Here is a 21594-nt window from a genome sequence, read left to right as displayed (position 1 = left end):
GTGTGATTAAGGACCCATCTGTGACATTTGTGGTGGAGTGCGCTGGGTACATCGCCCTGGAATATGTCGCACACCCCTCCTAACACCGAGGACCCCAGACCTCTCCCTATCGACACGCCAGTGCATCGGGTCAGTCGCGGCAATCTAGGACTGTCCCCTGAGCATGGGCTGTTGGAGACTACCTCGGCACCTGGCCGGCTGCCTCCTGAGCTCAGGCCATTTGACACTACCTCGGCGCCTGCCCCTCAACCAGTCATGCAAGGCGCCGCGTACTACACCCTCCAAAACCCACGGCTACCAAAATCCTTTCACGGGACTCAGCTGGAGGACGTGGAAGATTGGCTCCTCCAGTTTGAACGTGTCGCCGCATTTAACCAGTGGGATGACGCCGCCAAACTGAGGAACGTTTTCTTCAGCTTGGAGGACGGTGCTCGGACGTGGTACGAAAACCGTGAGGACGCTCTTTTGTCATGGCATGAGTTCCGACGTCAATTGCTCGCCGCGTATGTCAGCGCTGATCGTCGGGAGCGAGCTGAACGCGCCCTGCAGTCCCGCATGCAGATGCCCAATGAAACAGTTACCATGTACGTCTAAGACATGACGCGTCTCTTCCGGCGGGCTGACCCAGCCATGTCGGAAGCCAAAAAGCTGCGCCACCTAATGCGTGGTGTGAAAGAACAGCTTTTCGCCGGCCTCGTGCGCAGCCCCCAAGCACTGTTGCCGAGTTTATAGCAGAGGCTGTCACGGAGCCTCTCCCGGCGTTCAACACCAATACCGACTTCCTCCGTGACATGATCCGCACTGTCGTCCGTGAGGAACTGCAGAAGATCTGTGGTACGTCGCAGACCACGGCCAGCTCCTTTATGGGCGTTATCCGCGACGAGGTGCAGCAGGCTGTCAGGCCACAGTTACTACGCGGCGAACCACAGCCAGTACAGCCAGATTACTACCGCCCGACGTACGCTGAAGCTCTGCGACGCCCTGCCCCGAATCCAGCGGCATTTACACAGACTATCCAGACGGACTACTGCCGCCCGACGTATGCTGACGCTTTACGACGCCCTGCCCCAAATGAAACGGCGTTTGTTCAAGCCCATCACGACGTCCCGCTACCCTCCGTGCAGCCAGTGCAGCACATCCAGAGTGACCGACGATTCCTGCGCAGAGCGGACGTCTGGCGTGGCCGAGACCGACGACGTTTGTGTTTCCATTGTGGGGAGCCCGGTCACCTGTTCCGGCGGTGCCCATATCGTGAACTTGGCCTGCAGGGTTTTTCCCCCGATGCGCCAAGACCCCGATTTGGTCAACGGCCCCCTGCGATTGAAGAGTACGTGACGCAGCAACCTATGTGGTCCATGGCGCGCCGTCAGTCCCGATCACCGTCCCCTCGCCGGTCATCATTTTCACCGAATCCGCAGAACTTTTCGCGAGCGACAGCGGACCGCTCGCCCAGTCCTCGCCGGGAAAACTGAAGACAGCGACCTCCGGGGGCGTGGTCGCTGGATATCGATGCTGTAAGGACCCCCTGACGACGCCGACATCCGATGATAGAGCTTTGTCGACGTCGACGACAGCAGGTGATCTAAAGGAGCGATTCTCACTCGACATACCCGTGCTTCTCGACGGTCACAGCATTAGCGCGTTGGTGGACACAGGAGCAGAGTTTTCAATTATTAGTGGCAAATTGGCAGCGCTTCTGAAGAAAGTCACGACTCCCTGCTCTGGCATGCAGATCCGGACGGCGGGGGGCCATATCATTACTCCGCTTGGGCAGTGCACGGCTAGGGTCCAGATCATCGATTCGACGTTCGTAGTGAGCTGCCTGGTGCTCCGCGACTGTTCTCGTGACCTGATTTTGGGCGTAGATTTTCTCCGTGAGAATGGTGCCGTTATCGACCTGCGGAACAGAACCGTTACGTTTTCTAGAGCGAAAGCCGACGACACCTCCGATGTTCGTCAACGCAGCTCCGCCCTTCGTATTTCCACTGAGAGTGTTTTGATCCCACCGCGCGCCAGTGTTTTTGCAAGAGTTGAATGCGATGATAGGCTACGTGATGGACCTGCAGTCGCCGAGGGCAACCTTTCCTTGCTACTGACACACGGCATTTGCTCGGCCCGAAGCCTTGTCCACCTCCATAACGGTCGGTCGGAGCTCCTGATTACTAATTTTACCAACGAACCTTGTCGCCTTTTCCGAGCTACTGCCATCGCGTGGGCCGACCAATTGGCAGATGTTACTGAGTGTTTTGCGTCCGAGGGCATGGTACAACCGGACACGTCCCTGGATCGCATCGATATTAGCTCCGGGCTATCAGCGACTCAACAGCGCGACCTACGCGCCCTACTGCTTCAATACCAAACCTGCTTCGCATCCTCCTCCAAACTGCGGCAAACGGCAGTCACAAAGCATCGAATCATCACTTCCGATGATGCTCGCCCCATACGACAGCAGCCGTACCGCATTTCCCTGAAGGAACGCGACGCCATCCAAACGCAGGTGAAGGAGATGCTTACAGACGGCATAATTCAGCCTTCTAAGAGCCCGTGGTCGTCGCCTGTTGTTCTGGTAAAGAAGAAGGATGGGACTTTGCGCTTTTGCGTTGATTACCGTAAGCTGAACGCCATAACGAAAAAGGACGTCTACCCGCTGCCTCGCATCGACGACTCACTCGACAGACTTCGCCGCGCCAAGTATTTTTCATCGATCGACCTAAAGAGCGGATATTAGCAGATTGAGGTTGATGAACGTGACCACGAAAAAACTGCCTTCATCACACCCGACGACCTATATGAATTTAAGGTGTTGCCCTTCGGCCTTTGTTCAGCGCCTGCGACATTTCAGCGCATGATGGACACTGTCCTGGCTGGCCTCAAATGGCAAACCTGTTTAGTTTATCTAGATGACGTGGTGGTGTTTTCAGAAACCTTCGACCAACACCTTGAACGACTGCAGACCGTGCTGGATGCCCTGCAGTTGGCCGACTTGACACTTAAACCCGAGAAGTGCCACTTTGGCTACAAAGAGCTCAAGTTTCTTGGCCATGTTGTGAGCGCCGACGGTGTAAAACCCGACCCCGAGAAAACTGCCGCCGTAGCCGAGTTTCCCCGTCCTACTACAAAGAAAGCGCTCAAGCGCTTCTTGGGTTTGTGAGCCTACTACCGCCGTTTTATCGCAGACTTCTCCAACATCGCTGAACCCTTGACCCGCTTAACGCGTGAAGATACACCGTTCGTCTGGACTGCCGCGCAAGAGGCTGCTTTCACAGAGCTGCGACGACGGCTGCACACTACCCCTGTGCTTGCTCACTTTGATGAGGAGGCTGCTACCGAGATACACACCGACGCTAGCAATATTGGGCTTGGTGCCGTCCTCGTTCAGCATCAAGAAGGCGTGGAACGTGTGATCGCGTATGCGAGTCGCACACTCTCGCGCACCGAAATCAACTATTCTACCTCAGAAAAGGAGTGCCTCGCCGTCATCTGGGCCACGATGAAATTTCGGCCTTATATCTACGGTCGCCCTTTCAAAGTCGTCACAGACCACCATTCCTTGTGCTGGCTGACCAATCTCCGGGACCCATCAGGCCGCCTGGCACGCTGGAGCCTTCGCCTTCAGGAATTTGATTATACATTTGTCTATAAGTCCGGACGTAAACACGAAGATGCAGACACGCTCTCGCGCACACCCGTCGAGCAAGCTGATGACAGCACAGAGGACGACCATCGTTTCCTAGGTGTGGTCAGCAGTTCGGACTTGGTGGCAAGGCAGCGTGCTGACGCTGACCTGCGGTCTGTCATGGATCACCTAGAGGGCCATGCTTCCAACGTACCTCGACCCTTTTCCCGCCACCTGTCCTCTTTTTGTATTCGCAATGGCGTACTCTACAAGAAAAACTCACGTAACGGTGACCGGACCTACCTCCTAGTCGTGCCATCAGACCTCCGCGACGACATCCTTTCAGCGTGTCATGATGAGCCCACATCTGGCCACTTGGGATTTGCACGCACGCTCGCCCGAGTGCGTCAGGCCTATTATTGGCCTAAACTTGCAGCGACCATCCATCGCTACGTAAGAGGTTGCCGTGAGTGCCAGCGTCGTAAGTCGCCACCGCTAAAGCCTGCAGGTTTGCTCCATCCAATTGAACCACCCCGCACACCTTTTGACCAAGTCGGCATTGATCTTCTGGGCCCATTTCCTGTATCAGCATCTGGCAATAAGTGGATTATAGTTGCGACTGATTATTTGACGCGCTATGAGGAAACCAAGGCGGTGCCGCGCGGTACATCCTCGGAAATCGCGCATTTCTTCATACACCACATCGTTTTACGACACGGCGCCCCGTCTTCCGTAATCACCGACAGAGGCACTGCGTTTACTGCACAGCTCATGCACGAGGTGTTCCAGCTGAGTCACACGACCCACCGCAAGACTACTGCATACCACCCGCAGTCAAACGGGCTCACGGAGCGCCTCAACAAAACCTTAGCGGACATGCTCGCCATGTATGTCGATGTACAGCACAAGACCTGGGACGAGATCCTCCCATACGTGACGTTTGCCTATAACACGGCGCTTCAGGAAACGACTCGCTTTACGCCGTTTCGCCTCGTCTACGGGCGTGACGTACAGACAATGCTCGACGCCATGCTTCCGTGCGCCCCTGACGACCAGGAGCTCACGTCGGACGCCGAGGAGTTTACCCGGCACGCAGAGGAAGCCCGGCAACTGGCCCGTATGCACATCCGACGGCAGCAGGCCACGGATGCACAACGCTACAACCAACGACATCGACACGTAGAATACCACCCCGACGACAAAGTGTGGGTATGGACCCCAGTACGTCGCCCAGGACTGTCGGAGAAGCTCCTGAGCCGCTACTTTGGACCGTACACTGTGTTGCGCCGTATCACGGATGTGACGTATGAAGTCCTTCCCGATGGCACTCTACCGAGTTCGCGCCGTCGACCTCAGCCTGAGGTCGTGCACGTACTGCGCATGAAGCCTTACTGTACACAGTAAGGGACGTAGCCTCTTCCGTGTGTTTTTATTTGTACCTGCAGCCGTTGAGCGGCATGTGACCGTTTGTTCACTTCGTTACTTCCTCCCGTTCACTCAATGTGCGCCCACGTTTTTGCTTTCTTTTTTGGGGGAGGGGGAATAATGCCGCCAGGTGTCCCCGTGCGGCGCCGAAAGGACGAAGAAGTGAGGAACTCGCGTGCTCTCGGAGCTGGGACTCTGTTTTCTCTGTTTGCAGCCTGTGCCTAGCCTGTGTGATTAAGGACCCATCTGTGACAATATGTACCGATTCCATCAAGTGCAGCCAAACATTCAGGACATGGGTTTGGCTTTCAAGAAAGGCATATATGCTCTTTTTTTTCTATGGTGTTATGTTGCGTCCTGGTGAAAAAGATTCTATATTTCTTTTGCTCTCCGAGGCTAACCATTCCAACAAGGAACTCAATAGTAGCAATACTGTCCGGTTCTAAGAGGGTTGTTCAGTGCCTTTGCATATATATGTACACACTAAATATAAAGCTTCTTGAGTTCCTGCAGCACAGCAACACAAACAGCATTTTAATTTGCAGTCAACTCTTGATGTCTGTGCACAAAAGAGAAAATATTGGTGCAAACTATGTGGGGTTAAAACAACGAGAGCCTTTTTAATTTGGTAAAAATGATGTTGACAGGATCAAATGCTTTAGTTTGAACTGACGGGAGTCCACTTTATGCACTGTACGAACAATTTTTTTCATCATCATCTATTCATATTCTTAGAAAAACCACCTCAGCTGTGCTAATATATGCCTCTTTAGATGCACAGCAGGTCTGCTGCAGTTGCGTTCTGCTGCTGAGCATAAGTTTGAAAGTTTGACATTTTGCCGCGACAGCCACACTTCAACTGAGGCAAAGATGACAATATGGCCATGAAGAAAGATTTCAGCTGTAGTGAATATTCTTTGCTATAATGTATATTAAAATTCATATAATTTAAAATATGTTCGCCATAAGTGCTCATTAACGCGTTTCGATTGATTAAAATCAAAGCTGAATTTATGCACTAATTACACTTCGGCAAAAGAAGACCGAAACGCATACCCATTTTCGGGTTTGCTGCGCGCTTGGTTCAAGTTATCATCCTCCAATGAAAAATATTGGCACGTCGTTCGCGTCATCAGAGTTAAAGCTTTCTGCGAGCATGCAGCACTTGCTCTTGGTTTGAACGCCGATTGAATGCACTAAAATGAGGTGAAACAGGGGCAAGTGGCCTCTCGTAACCTGACTCGTTTTGAAGCGTGAGGCCGTCAAACATTTCAGGGATAAGATACACTGATGATAAATTTAATGAAACGAAGGCAATAAGGTCAGCCAGAAAGATTGATATGCGGCCAGCTATTCTGCCATCCTGCAACATTTTGGAAACACAGATTCATTCGCACAAACACCCTCGGGAAACAACAGTTGCACGCCTAGTCGGATGTCACGAAAACGCACCTTAGGCTGCGGAGTCCGCCGCGTACGCGCTTTGAAGTTTGCGCCGCTCGTGACGTTTTCTGTGCACTTGCCCGAGATTTTCTTGGGCCATACCTGCATGCATACCTGAGTGCACTTTCCTCCTTTCTCCCTTATAATGTATGGATGGATGGAAGATAGGAGCATATCCTTTGAAACGGGTGGTGGCAGTTACAAGTTGCAGCCTTTGAGATCCTGAGTTTCGAGTTGTAGATGCGAATCCCTCCACGGACCGATTCCCGTCATCTCATCCATGGAGGAAAAAAAACTGATCTCATCGCTCTCTTTCACATCCTTCTCTATCCTTTCCAGCGCGGCTCGGGCATGTTCGTGTGTCCACCGAGACAAGTGAGACAGTTTGTGCGTCATTTCCTTCCTCATTTGAACGCTACCTCTTGGTGTTCGGTCAGTCGCAGCAGCCGCCGAACAGCTCTGTGATTCAGGAACGCGCTGACACCACGCTGAAGAGCGAGGCAGCGAAGAGCCGGCAGGTATGCCTTTAAAAAATAACATGTCAGGCACGCAATGTAAACAGGAGCGCGTGGACGCCGCACTGCGCGGACTGCTGTCGCCGATATGCGGTGAGATCGGCGGCAAAGGTGCATGTCCAGTAAGCATGGTCAGCTGCTCTTTCCGCTCACACCTCTGGTGCCGCTCTTTCTCGTCGGCTGTCGGCGGTATCGCTGCTGGTAGCGCTTTGCGAAGCTTGCACATTCAACGTCACGAGCGCGCCACAAGTTTGACCAATCCCCATAAAGGAGAAAAACGCGCAAGAACTTCGAAGCGACGGACTGTGCAACTTACGGTACGTTTTCTTCTGTGTGTGATTCTGCCATCGCACGGCAGTGGCGCACCGTTGCACCACTGTGCCAGGAGCGGTACTGCGGTCAACTTCAAGAGTTGCCGGTAAATCAAAATGCTGTTTGTGTTGCTCTTGTGCAGGAAGTCAGAAAGCTTTATATGTACTGTATGTGTACTTCATAGAACTCAACAATGTTGCTTTCATTGATTTGGTTGTTGCAATGGTTAGAATCAGAGCAAAATAAATTTAGAATGTTGTTAGCTAGGAGGGAACACAACACCGTAGAAAAAAAAAGACTATATATGCCTCCCTTGAAAGCCGAACCCATGTCTTGAACGTTTGGCTACACTTGACAGAATCGGTATGTATAAAAATAGAAGAGACGCCTACTGTTTTCTTTGCTCAGTTTCTAGAGTGTGACACATCACATGGAGGAGTTCATTCATATATATCCTTATGAGCCTCTCATTACCTGTATTCTGCTCTGTTCACATTTTTTCTCTAGATGTTAAATTTTTTTTCAGTTCACTAATTTTTTATATTAATTTATATCCACGGAGGTTCTTGTCAGCTGATAAAAGCAACAGAACTCTTAGAAGCGTGAGCTGGTAAATATCGTTTAACGAATGGAACTACTGAAAACAGAGAGAAAAGAGGAGTGCAGGCACGATGGACCTGGTTTTGCAACAAGTGCACGAGTTGTACGCTCAACACCCTCCCATCTACACTTTCTTCTGTGTTATGTCCATTTTCACTTGTTTCACCCATAAAAAAAATATATAGTTTTTTTTCTTTTTGTTTATATTTTAAGAAAAGCATACTTGTTTAAATGTTTCGTTCAAGCCAGTTCTCATTCAGAAGAACATTTTAGCTAATCTAGCACCCTAATGGATGCAAAGCTTCCAGATACTATGTTCGCTTCCCGTTCGAAAGCATCAGTGCTCATTGACAGATCTTCAGTCTTTTAAACTCTCCCACCTAAAGCTAAAGTTGAAGGCTGTCCTGGTGGTGGGTCATACAAAGAAAGTTAGGTTCAGTGCTGTTTAGGCTGCCAGTTTAGAGGCTGTTTTGAGAGGTATGTGACTCAAGGCATTTAGCTCAGTGCAAAATTCCTTACACAAGTGCAATCCAACGATGTGGTGTATTGGCAATGATGTCGATTGCTAAGGTATTTATTTAAGGTTTAAATGCGGACTATGGCAACGACATTGTGTTGTGGTTGAAATGCAAAGACATTCATGTCGTGTGCTTCGTAAATGGACATGAAGAGCCCAATCCGGAGCCCTCCACTGCTGCATTTCTTATAGCCCACGTGCCGCCCCGGAACGATAAATCTTATGTACCATGGCATGATACAAACATAATCAGAGCTTTGTGTGGAGTTTTAAGGGGTACTGAGATAAGTTTTTTTTTTTTTTTCTGAGTAGAAAGCGGTTGCCTGGCTCTTTGTGGATATATGCTGATGCTTGTTTGACTGCCAAAGATGCATTTATTGCTTATAATATTGAATTAAGATAAGAGGCATATTTTTGTCTGTTGGTCAATTCTGGCTCGTAGCATCAAGATCGAAAAGGACACTGTGATCGCTGTCTCGAAGTGAGCTGCATTGTAGACTAGCCTGAGAAGTTCGGGATGAAAAATAATTGATCTTATCGCAGTTTGCTCATGAGAATAGCCAGGGCTGTAATACCCCATGAAGGTGTATTTTCAGTGAAAGTAGACTCTTGGTCATTATACTGAAATAATCTGCTGTATAGGCTATCATCAGTATTCCCACAGTTTTCTTTGCATGCACTTTGGTAGGGGCCTAACGAATATCGAATTGCATCTGGTGAACAGTGAAGATTGGGCGCCTTCTATGACTCTCGAGAAAGCAGTGAATGAGTGGAGTGCACTCATTCACTGCTGCCTACACCTGCCTACAACCTGACTACTGGATTTTTTGCGAACTTCCCACTGCGACAGGTGGCAGTTCGAATGGCTGCAAGAGGTTGCTCGGGAAACGTAACCTGCACCACTGCGTCAGAGGTGCTGTGAGGACTCCCGGCGATCTGTGAATTGAAAAGAAGATGACCACGTGTCTGGATATGAACCCACTAATGCTATGACATCATACTTTACGGCAGAGCTCAAGGGTCCGCTCCAGTTTTTTTTTTCATCTACTTGTACACATCACCACTGCATTACTAAGGATTCTGTGTATGCTTTGTGTTCAGAAATTTCATGTGCGTTAAGGTCATCTCAGAAACCATGTGTGCATCATACACACTTGATGCTGCCAAGGCAGGCAACTGTGGCTTTGATCAGCACGAGCTGATTTAATGATGTGTTTCGATTAATGTGCTAGCATTACTGGCCGTGGTGAGTGATTTCAGCAGTGTGTGTGTAGCTCTTCTGCATCGCATCAACATAAAAAATCAGAGAAAAAGGTTAGACGAGTCGGATTCGAACCCAGGAATTTTTTGTGAGAAGCGAGTGTGAAACCTCACAGCCATGACAAGTGCCGTGTTACCTGGTGGATAGAGGTGAACATCGTGTGTGTGTGGCAAGGGGAAGCAGTGGCGGTGGAATTTTCCATGACGTCATCCTAGGTGGCATGAACGAAGAAAAGGTGGATGACGTATACAAACTCTGCCGTCATTGACGCCATGGAAAGCTACCATGCGCTCGCCTGGGTGTCGCCAACTCACGTCGGCCGCGTGCCAAACATGAACCAGGCAAAATAGAAGACAAATAAAATATAAAGGCAAATAAAAGAAGTTGCTTGCAATGGCCAGTAAAAGGTGCTTTCAGTGGTTTAAAAAATGACTAAGCGGTTCTTAGTGTGGTCACCTGCTTCTTCGCACATTCAAACTTTGCTCTGGCAGAGCGTGACCTGTGAATGGGCACTGAAGGTGACTCCATTTGGTTTCTGTTCCATATAAAACTTGATTGTACGGATTCTTCTGCCTGTGCTAATGTTTTTCTGGCACCGAAAGATGCGTTGATTGCTGAATTAAGTGTGCTAAAAATTTATCCCTCCACCCAATTAAAACAAGCGAAGTCTGCGTTGAAAAGCACTCTTCTACCGCTCTTTTGAAGTACATGGCAGTGTAGTTTAGGGCTTCAAATCAGCGGCCAAAAATTTCTGGCGGTGCATTATAGTTTATTTCCAAAATGGGCCAGTGATGCTGACATCTCCTTTCCTAGCTTATGAAAGCTTCATTTCCTGTGAAAGTAGCGCTCTCCTCGTTACAGTGCAGTTATTTGATGATGGAGGCTAACTTTAATTTGTTCACAATGCCCCTTTGAGGGAGGTGGTAGAAAGAACTGTGTTGGTATCACTTCATGCCACTAAGCACAGGCTACATCTTAATGCTGACTCAGTTCAAACAGGGGCCTGATGTTTGCTATTGTACAAAAAGCATCCCTGTCAAAACATGCATCTAAAAGAGGTTCTATACAGTTATGCTAGATATTAACCAAGCTAATAGTTCTAATAGTCATAGCTAGAATCTCCTTCCTTCAGTTAACAAACTTACATAACCCTTAGAACGATTACGGTCAGCTGCTCCTGTCTTTGCGCTCATTTTTTTTCTTTTTCAGGCAATGGAGCTCACACGAAGATGCCAAGGATAAAAAGTTGCAGTGCTTTACACCAACTCCGGTGCATCTTCACCAGCCAGTTATAGGTTGGAAGCCAGAATCAATAAAGGGGTGTGTCTGGTGATCTTAGCATCCGGGGTGGGGTCAGAGTGCGCAGTCCAGCGTCATCCTTTTATGACAAGGATAATAATACAGGTGTGCATTGGACTGCGACAGGTAGCTAGGCTTCGGACTCGTATCTCTGTTGGACTGTATGTACGAGCATATGTACAAGGTTGCCTTTCCAGGCACAGAATACAGAACAGTTAAGTTTTTTCTAACTTTTGATAATGATGTAGATTTCTCTTCAGAGTTTACAGTGCAGGAGATTCCTTGGAATGGACCTGCATTTGTGGTCCTTTTTGATCTTGTTTGTTTTGTAGCCATGTCCATTTTAATAAATGTGTTATGTCATGTTGGTTTAGTGGCGCATAAGCATCTAAGGCTCATTATCATATATGGCTGCTTTGCTGGTTCCTTGTAATTATCATCATGATTTTTGCATTCCGCAACTATATATTTCCTCATAGAGCTTTCCTGGTATTTTCTGACACGTTTAATCTCTTCATATGCCATGCTTCTGTTTGTTACTCATCTCGTGTAGCATTCATAAGCGCGACTAATGAGAGCAAGTCATTTGCAGTAGCTTGTCTACTGCATTTGCGAGTGGGAGGAGACACTTTATTTTCTTTTCTTTTTTTAATTATGCAGCTCATTGTAAATCTGAAAAGTTACCAAGGTTTCGAAGCTCTTCTGTGCTCCTTGTGTTTGGTTATGAAATTTTTTTGCAAATTTAGGCAATTTTCAAGTGAATGCAGTCTTTGCTGAGAGCACAGGTTTCTAAGACTTTCAACAAGTGCTAGATTGATCCTCTATTTTCGTATGTTTGAACTAGTGTCGGAACACCTTATAAGTTTATAAAGAACACTTCATTGCGTTTCGATGAAGGCAAAATGCTAAAGGCACCCATGTGCTGTGTGATTCCGGCACCTCTTTCTCTACTTCTTCTTTCACTCCCATCTTCCTCCCTTTCCTTACGGCGCGGTTCAGGTGTCCGCCGAGATATGTGAGATAGATACTGCGCCATTTCCTTCCCTCAAAAACCAATTGACCAATTTACCAGTAAGATGAGATTGCTCAGTACAAATGTATATTGCCACAGCACAAAAGTGAGGAGATAACCCCATAGCCTTGTAAAGTGTGCTGACACTAGTCGAAACTTACGAAAATAGAGGGTCAATCCAGCACTTGATGAAAGCCTCAGAAATCTATGCTCTCTGCAAAGGCTACGTTCACTTGAAACTTGCTTAAATTTGCAAACCAAGTATTGCACAACCAAACACAAGAAGCATAGAAGAAATGGCAGACTTTGGTAACTCCTCAGATTTACAATGAGCTGCATAATTAGAAACAAAAAGAAGGAAATAAAGTGTCTTTCTCTTCTCTATCTGTGCGATGAAGTGTGAAAAAAAAATGGTTTGGTTTGGTTTATGGGGTTTAACGTGACAAGAAGGCATGCAATGAAGTCATGGGAAGAGGTGATTTATTTTCTGTTTGTCTGTTTTTCAGGTTGAAAGCCGATCTCATATTTCCAACAGAATTCAAGTCTCCTCTCCAGCAGTTTTTGAATAATTTCCAGCCAAGCTATTGTTACTCACCCATATCGTATTTGTTGAATAGTTTAACGGAATGCAATATTTATCTCGGCTGTGCCTATCCTGGTTGCCTTGCTATCCTTGATGCCTTCAGTACAGCGAATGATTACTTGAATGTCTGTTGTTGTGTTCGCCTTTATCTTTAATTACAATGAAGCTGTAGTTTTACTGAATCTCTCTTAATGACCATAATGGGAGTTATTTTCATTTCATCACACAATTTGTCCTCTGACTAGCCTCTCAGTCACATTGAGTTGGCAACTTTATTGCGCAAGCTTCCACCAAATACTTGCAGCCTCAGCACTTTGTGGTGACCAGCTCATTTGGTTCCGTGCTGTCTCACTTGCATGCTGTAATTTTGTGCATCTGCAGTTATTTCTAATTTAAAAGAGAGTTTGGAGTAGCTGTTTTATTGCTGTGTTTATAGATGAGGTTGTAGTCAGCTCTTCAGAGCACAATTCTCATACTTACTCATGTGCAGTGTATTGCTTTGCTGGAGAGATGCCGCTCAGTGTACTCGTACTGCGACTCGCCTCAAATGGCCCACTTTATTGAGCCAGCTTGAAACAAAGCTGTTTGGAAACTGCTGGGACACTTTCCAGGTAGCACTTCTGCAGTAAATGTCATTGTTTTCAGAACTCAGTTACGTTAATATTTGAACACGAAGACAGTTCCTTTGCTTGGAATCATTGATTTCTTCTCAAAGCAATGACAGCAGGAGTTAGGACTTGTTATTACACCTGGGTGATAACAGCAGCAAGATGACGTAACCATTTATGATTACCTTCATCAATGATTACGTTGAATTTGGGAAGCCAGTGATTTCTCGTTCTTCAATACTTTTGTAACTCTTCATAGTATACAGAGCAAAGTGAAAGGCTGTTTTCCATATGCGAGCAGTGTGCAGTCTTAATCGTGTTTAATGATAGGCAGTATGAAAGGTGCCTCTCTTTGTGATACGTATATTTATATTAATTTGCTGTGGGAAGGTGGTTGATGTGCATTCTTTTTCAGTGGTTTTCTGGCTTTCTTGCGCCATGCATAACATTTGTTATTCTTGCCTGTGTTTCGAGTGCCTTTCCTGAATCAAAGCGAATCTAAGTTCTTCAGCGAACACTCTAGGTGTCCCTTCCTTTTTTTTTGCAGCTGTATTCGCTAATTGTACCAAGCAGCCTAGGCTTCTCACACACTCTTGTGTATGTGTTGCAAAAAGCCTAAACAAACACCATTTCGAAAATAGATGTTCAGGAGCTCTGCCTAGAGTTGACGCATTTTTTCTTATCATTCTGGTTGTTTTTCAGGTGAAACGCCCCTTCTGACATTTCTGATGAGATGCAAGTCAATTCTGCAACAGTTACCAGCACATTGTTGCCTGCCTTCTGGCAGTGCTGCAACATATTGTATCAAAGGCTGTGCGAGCATTCACTGTAACATGTTCTGCATGTCTGCAGGCAGTTGCCACAAAATTGTGCTTGTTTTCTCTTGAACAAGCGCATACATACTTTTACTTTTTTGTTCACAGAGGTCCCTCTGCAGGCATATCTTGATTCTTCTGTCCTTGGAACATTCGAACTGCTCCTTAAAGTGTCCCTGAGCCTTGCTGAAGTGCAGCTTCACACATTGTCATGGAGGTGTTTGTATATGCCAAGGGTACTCTAATGAGATGACAAGTGAGGTCAGGTTAACAGGTAACACATCAGGGGAATCACAACTGTGGAATGCATGAGAGCAAGTTTGACTGCATCATTGCATCATCTCATGGTCCAGCAATGCACTATTCGTACACGGCTGCTGGCCTGCCCATTTCATCTTTGTAGGGGCACTTGTCCAACAGTGCAACATTTTGACTCTAGATTTTATTCGTCTTGTGCAAGTCATGGTGATCATAATTCAGTCAAGACTGTGTGGCTGTCTGCCAGGCTGTTGGGCAAAGCAGCAGTGCAGTTTTGCATTTTTTTATCCTGCATAGTGCCTGTACATGAGGTTAATTTTGTTAATTATAGTTTGTACTCTTTTTGATTGAATATCTGCAAAAGTTTTTTACGCAGCTGTTTCTTGAGTGTTTTAATAATCTAGACTCATTGAGATATTTCCGGGTGCTATAGTTATCTAGATGCACGAGATGAATTTTTATGCTCGGACAAGACATGGTTGGCCTGGCGTTGGCAGTGCATAGTTAGCTTTAGTCCAGACAAGATTACATAACGTGTAGTAGTCGTGGTCCTGGAACTAGTGACTGTAGTGTTAAATAAATAACATTGTTTCAAACAGTGACAGCATTCATTACTTCATGATTCTAACTCAAGTTGGAGGCCATAACGGAGATTCTGTAAATGCATCTACACGCTTGTGTTATGCATGGTCCACTTTGAATCATTATATGATGGTTTTACTTGTGGTTGCCATTTTTCATAATGTACTGAATGCACAAAGAAAAAAGTGACAAGCACTTTTTATTATATCACACAAGAATGACTATCCACAATGGTAGTTGGAACCATAATAAACACAATTTCTTGTTTTTGAAATGGCGATCCCAAATTAAAAGTCATTTATTTTGATGAAACTTTTATGAGGACTTTGCTGGTCTGATCGAAGTTCCACTTTTTCCAGGCAGAAAGTATGCCCTCTTAGGTGTAAATCTGCGCAAAAAGGTAACATGCCTTACATAATGATGCTTTGTCCAAATGATGCTGGCAGCGGATAGTTTGGTACTTGATGGAGTTTACACAGCATACACACCATTGTGCTCGGTGCCTCCCAAGCTTGCACTACGTTCTTCCCAAGTGGCTAAATAAACCAGGTTTCTGGGCTTTAAATCTGTTGGAAAAGGTGGGGGAAGATGTTTTTATTGCAACGAGTATTGCAGTGGTTTTAAATTCTTCACAGTGAAGCAGTGATGTTTTATTTCACGGCTCCCCCATGGCAGTAATTGCTCAGTTCGTGCTCTTTATGTGTGTTTTCTTTATTTACTGCGCTTGGCGTCTTGGCATTGTAGTTAATAGTTGGTACCGCTGTGTCTGATCTCTGTAAAGGCCCTTGTCGATCTCCGTGTGGCTTGCACTATTTAGTATCTTCGTGTATGCCGTGACATTGCGTTATTTTAGGCATTCGTTCGGAAGATGAAACTCTGCCACTGAAACTTCCGCTGTTATACAGTATTGTGTATGAAACCTTATATAAAAATAATTAGAGAGAAATACTCTTGTTGCTGCCGTGGTTGGCATCTATGCATGTTTTCAATTGCTATGACTGTTCGAAACTATTCCACATCTGCAAGGGCTCACATCTATGGTTTATAATAATTCTCACTTTAATGTACGCCTTACACCTTTTTATTTTATTTTTTTTTTCATGTAAGGTGTTGACATGGCTAGAAAAACTGCGTCACAGACTGCATGAATGACAGCAGCAGCTGAGAGTTCAATTGTTTTCTGCAGGTTCTTGTTTTTTGTGCTAAAAAAGGGAAGGGGAAAGGGTGCTAAAAAAATTGTACGCCTCCGATGCAACCTGTCAGTGCCTGTGAACTAGGAAGTACTAAATGTGTGCTTCTCTTTTTGTAGCAAGTCGTGCTTTACACTGTGAAAGTCATGCAATGGGATGTAATGTTTGTAATTTCTGCTCTGCTCAGCTCAGCTGCAAAAGCAACAGTGTTTTTTCAGTCATGTGCTCGTGATTGGCTGCTATCATGATATGATATAGGGGCCTAGTTTAAGAGAGAACAGCTTTTATTTTAGGTCTGCGTGGTCTTAATCAAGGCTCGGTTCTTCGATCATGACAAGATCTGATCAGCTTGAGTTTGAGCATGCTCACCATTTGTTAACTAACCTAGAGACATAGGCCAGCTGTAATCAATGCATTGAGGTGTACCCTTTATGTCTAAGGAGATACATGTATTGTTTCTTTGCGCAGATTTGGTCACAGCTAAGAGTGGCTGCACCTCGTCTCCACAACAAAATTCGCAAAGATGCGAAAAGCGCTTTTCGTGCCCCCAGTGTGGCTATGCTACAGTGCATAAGCATGCTTTCAAGAGACACCAGAGAAGCCACACTGGAGAGCGTCCTTACCAGTGCAGCCATTGCAGCAAGGCGTTCACGACGTCAGACAACCTTCTGCAGCACATCCGTATCCATATGGGCGAGAAGCCGTACCAGTGTAATCACTGTGGCAAGCGCTTCACACAGAGGGGCACCCTGAAAAAACACCTCCGCATCCACACAGGCGAGAAGCCGTTCCAATGCCACCTATATCCCCTGGTCTTTCCGTGTGAAGCGAGCCTACGTCACCATGTGCGATCTCACAAGAAGGCAAATGTTTAGCTTTTTTTTTTTAGCAAGTAAGTTTTTGCGGAGGCTGTGTCTGAAGTTCTCTTGGTGCGCAGTTTATTCATCTAAAGGCATCTGCTATTGAAATATGTTCCAGGGTGTTCTGCGAGCATTTATTGGAGAAGTTATTGTGAGCCATTGTGCGTTGTAGGAGTCTGCCAATTTCGTCCTGATGTTTTGACTGAAATGATTCCGAAGGATATTTTGACATTAGTCATGTTGACACTATCTGATACGAGTTGCAGTATTTGTAGGAAAGTATGAGCGGTTACAAAATCTTAACGTTACTGACTCCAAAGTAATTTGTTATTCTGCACCTGAAATGAGAACACAGATGTGTTTGCAGCGTATTAATGTTTTGTTTTGGTTTCAAATTTCTGAAGCAGCATGTTTTTTTGCCTCTTGTTTGCATGTTAGAGAAAGAATAGTTATCAAACCAATTCTGAATAATTGGGCAGACTGTGCACAGTGTGTTCTTGGAATGCTTGCTTCATTTAAAATGGCTCACTTTCTAAAATCAGATGGGAGGAAGGTTCATCTTTGTTTTATGTAGCATACAACAATTTTTGCAGGAAATGTGGCTCTGGCACATTTCTTTTGGCTGTTTTATAAATTGGATAGGGGATCCTTGTCTTGAAATGACACATTGTATTTATTTGTAGGTGTTTTGGTGGAAATTCATGATGGTCGCTGCCTTCTCATTATTAATTGTACACTGCGCTCTATACATTGCATCTCATGGGAATGAGGGCATGCTTTAATGTTTCCTATCATCTGCTGCTTGTACTTTGCTGGTGAAAATGAAGCTGCAGCACTTGCTGACAGATTTTTCTTTATGCGTCTTTGAAGAGTTTTTGCTTCACCATTTTACATTTTATTTCTTCCTTGGTGATAACTGATGGGCAGTTTTGTGTTATTTGCATCTGTGAGCCTTTGTTTCATGCAAAATCCCACATTTACAGCACCTGAGTGGTTGTGCAGCTTTTTTGCGGAAATTTCAGAATAAGTCTTACAGTCGCAGCTTTTAGTGATGGCGGGTTCTCTTGGTTGTCGGCTTTCCTACATTGCACGCAGTAATATTGTGCAACCGTAGAAATTAGATACCATAAAGAGTGTTGGAAGTAATGTTTGTGTTTATTTACTGTGGAAAAATAAAGTATGGTCGGAAACGTAAGTTTAGCACTGCCACCTTTCTTTGTGATGTGGAGCACTGCTGTGGATATTGCGGAAGCTGAAAAACAGGACTCGCACAGTGGAAGAAGAACCCGAAATGATCTGGAAGAATAGAGTTGGGACGGTGACTGCTCATCTGGGACCAACGCCTTGAAAATGTATATCTATTAAAGTTGGCTGCTGACCTCTCCAGCATTCACAGCGCTGAAGTGGCCTTTTCATTCCATGGACGACTCCTATGCGTCCAACTAGAAGCCATTGGGTCAGTGAATGGCAAGAGTGACCACGTGAAGGCCCAAATACTTCCTGCCAGGCTGTGTGGCAAATGCACTGAAATTTTGCAGAACTTGCTTAGCAAAACGCGACGAAAGCATATTCAAGGTGCGGCACTCCTGACTGAGTTGTCACTTTTCAGACTCCATCCTCACTAACCACATTCGCTTCCCCCGCAGTTATACCATATTATTGTGTATGAAACCTTATGTAAGAGTAACGATATAGAAATACCCTTGTCGCTGACATGGTTGGCATCGATGCATTTTTTTCAGTTGCTATGACTGCTAAAACTATTCCGTATCTGCAAGGTCTCACATTTCTGCTTTGTTATAGTTCTCACTTTAATTTATGCCTCACACCTTTTCTGTTTGTTGTTTTTCATGTACGGTGTTGACATGGCTCGAATAGCTGCATTACAGAGTGCATGAATGACAGCAGCAGCTGAAATTTCAGTCTTGTTTTGCAATTTCTTTGTTGTGCTAAAAAAGGGAAGGGGAAATGGTGCTAAAAAATTGTGTGCCTGTGATGCAACCTGGTGCTATGCGTCAGTCAGTGCCTGTGAACAGAGAAGTACTAAATGTATGCTTCTCGTTTTGCAGCAAGTCGTGCTTTACACTGTGAAAGTCCTGCGAGGGCATGTAATGTTTGTAATTTATGCTCTGCTCTGCTCAGCTACAAAAGCAACAGAGTTTTTCGAGTCATGTGCTATGATTTGCTGTCCTCGTGATATGAAATATGTGCCTAGTCTAAAAGAGAACAGCTTTTAATTTAAGTCTGCATCGCAAGGCTCGGTTCTTCGATCATGACAAAATGTGACCTGCTTAAGTTTGAGCATCCTCACCTTTCATTAACTATCCTAGAGACATACACTAGCTGTTATCAATGCATTGAGGCATACCCTTCATATCTAAAAAAATCCATGCATTGTTTTTTTGCGCAGGTTTGGTCACGGCTAAGAGTAGCTGCACCTCGTCTCCGCAACAAAATTCGCAAGGATGTGGAAAGTGCTTTTCATGCCCCCAGTGTGGCTATGCTACAGTGCATAACCATGCTTTCAAGAGACACCAGAGAAGCCACACTGGAGAGCGTCCTTACCAGTGCAGCCATTGCAGGAAGGCGTTCACTACTTCAGACCACCTTGTGAGGCACATCCGTATCCATACGGGCGAGAAGCCGTACCACTGCGATCACTGTGGCAAGAGCTTCGCAGAGAGGGGCAACCTGGCACAGCATGTTCGCATCCACACAGGTGAGAAGCCGTACCACTGCGATCACTGTGGTAAGAGCTTCACAGAGAGGGGCAACCTGGCACAGCATGTTCGCATCCACACAGGCGAGAAGCCGTACCACTGCGATCACTGTGGCAAGAGCTTCACAGAGAAGGGCAACCTGACAGAGCATGTTCGCATCCACACAGGCGAGAAGCCATTCCGGTGCCATCTGTGCCCCGAGGTCTTCGCGCAGAGGGCGGGCCTGCGTCACCATCTGCGATCTCACAAGAAGGCAACTCTGTAGTAGATTTTTTTTTCGCACAAGTAGATTTTCGCACAGGCTGTGTCTAAAGTTCTCTTGGTGTGCAGTTTATTCATCCAAAGGCATTTGCTATTGAATTATGTTACAGGGGGTGTTCTGCGACCATTTATTGTCAGCCATTGCATTGTAAGAATCTGTTAATCTTGTTTTGATGTCTTGATTGAAATCATCTTGAAGGATATTTTAACATTAATCATGTTGACACTATCTGATGCAAGTTGTAATATTTGTAACATGAGCAGCAGCAAAATTTTAAGGTGACTGGCTGTAAAGTATCCTGCTATTCTGGACCTGAAATGAGAGCAAATCTACTAGATGTGTTTGCAGAATATTAATGTTTTCTTTCGGTTGCAAATTTCTGAAGCCGCATGCTTTTTGCCTCTTTTGCTTGTAAGAGAAATAATAGTTAACAAACTATTTCCGAGAAGTTTGGCAGACTGTGCACAGTATGTTTTTGGAATGCTTACCTGGTTCAAAATGCTTCCATTTCTAAAAGCAGACGGGAGAAAGGTTCCTATTTATTTTCTGTTGGATCCAGCAAGTTTTCCAGGAAATATGGCTCTGGCACTGTTTTTTTTGCTGCTATATAAATTGGATAAATGATCTCTGTTTTGAAATGATACATTGTGTTTATTTGTAGACGTCCTGGTGGAAATTCAGGGTGGTCAGTGCCTTGCCATTTTTAGTTGTCCCTCACGGGAGTGAGGGCATGCTTCAATGTTTCCTATCATCTGCTGCTTGTACTTTTCTGGCAGAAATAAAGCTGCAGCACTTGCAGACGCATTTTTTTTTATGCTTCTTTTAGGAGTTTTTGCTCTGCCATTTCATCTTGTATTTTTTCGTTCACTTATGTTTGATTGGGAATTTTGTCTTATTCAGACAAAATTCTACATTTACAGCACCTAAGTGGTTGTGCAGCTTTTTGCAGAAATTTCAGAATAAATCTTGCAGTCGCAGTTTTAGTGATGACGTGTTCTCTTGGTTGTTGGCTTTTCTCACAATGCACACAGTAATGTTGTGCAATCATAAAGATTTCATAGCATCAAGAGTCTTTGAAGTTACATTTGTGTTAATTTATTTTGGAACAATAAAGTACAGTCAGGATCCCCATTGTAGCACAGTCACCTTTCTGTCTCATGTGGCGTACACTGTTGTGGATATTGGACAGGCAGAAGAACAGGACTCGCACAGTGGAAGAACAACCGGAATTGATCTGGAGTGATGTAGCTGGGAGAATGACTGCTCAGCTGGGAGCAACGGCTTGCAAATGTGTGTCTATTAAAGTTGGCTGCTGACCTCTCGAACGTGCACAATGTAGAAGTGGCCTTTTCATTCAATGGACGACTGCTACTGTGTCCAGCTAAAAGCCATTGGGTCAGTGAACTTAGGAGTGACCACACAAAGTCCCAAACACTTTCTGCCAGGCTGTGCGGCAAATGCACTGATATTTTGCAATACTTGCACAGCAAAACTCGACGGAAACATATTCAAGGTGTGGCACTCCTGTCTGAATTGTCACTTTTCAGACTCCATCCTCACTAACCACATTCGCTTCCTCGTCTGCTGCATGAGCGTCATGTTCGTGCTTCTAGGATATCCGCCAGGGTATCAGTTTGCAGAGGCCACTCAGTGCACACTTTCTCTCTGCTGCCTGTTTTAAATGACTGATTTTTGGGAGTTCTTACGAAAAGGCAC

General features: G+C 45.7%; 2 protein-coding genes across 3 annotated transcripts; both read left to right on the top strand.

Annotated features, from left to right (window-relative positions):
- Positions 1–6879: 6879 nt before the first annotated feature.
- On the top strand, positions 6880–17606 carry LOC149336833 (uncharacterized). Of its 2 annotated transcripts, none has more exons than XM_089553163.1 (3): positions 6880–10984; positions 12507–14280; positions 16505–17606. In XM_089553163.1, the coding sequence occupies exons 2-3, from the start codon at positions 14256–14258 to the stop codon at positions 16909–16911; spliced, it is 432 nt and encodes a 143-aa protein (XP_089409289.1). In that variant the 5' UTR covers positions 6880–10984; positions 12507–14255; the 3' UTR covers positions 16912–17606. The 2 variants fall into 2 exon arrangements, with proteins under 2 accessions (XP_089409289.1, XP_089409288.1); XM_089553162.1 differs by lacking the exon at positions 16505–17606 and having other exon boundaries at positions 6880–7417; positions 10899–10984; positions 12507–16466.
- LOC149336832 (uncharacterized) lies at positions 17006–21164 on the top strand. The gene is made up of 2 exons (XM_089554248.1): positions 17006–17057; positions 19307–21164. The coding sequence occupies exons 1-2, from the start codon at positions 17006–17008 to the stop codon at positions 19879–19881; spliced, it is 627 nt and encodes a 208-aa protein (XP_089410374.1). The 3' UTR covers positions 19882–21164.
- Positions 21165–21594: the final 430 nt, after the last annotated feature.

This window comes from Amblyomma mixtum, chromosome 7 (genome assembly GCF_055824585.1).
Source record: "Amblyomma mixtum isolate Tamu chromosome 7, ASM5582458v1, whole genome shotgun sequence".
NCBI lineage: Eukaryota > Metazoa > Arthropoda > Arachnida > Ixodida > Ixodidae > Amblyomma > Amblyomma mixtum.
The sequence above is the reverse complement of the archived record's forward strand: the minus strand, read 5'-3'. Positions and strand labels throughout refer to the sequence as shown.

What these genes read in the sequence shown, in the direction of transcription:
- LOC149336832 (XM_089554248.1), top strand. Translation starts at nt 17,006, where the DNA reads ATGTTCCAGGGTGTTCTGCGAGCATTTATTGGAGAAGTTATTGTGAGC. An exon ending in AGAAGTTATTGTGAGCCATT is followed by an intron (nt 17,058 to 19,306) that starts GTGCGTTGTAGG and finishes TTTTTTGCGCAG; the next exon opens with GTTTGGTCACGGCTAAGAGT.
- LOC149336833 (XM_089553162.1), top strand. Translation starts at nt 7,005, where the DNA reads ATGCCTTTAAAAAATAACATGTCAGGCACGCAATGTAAACAGGAGCGC. An exon ending in GTCAACTTCAAGAGTTGCCG is followed by an intron (nt 7,418 to 10,898) that starts GTAAATCAAAAT and finishes TTTCTTTTTCAG; the next exon opens with GCAATGGAGCTCACACGAAG.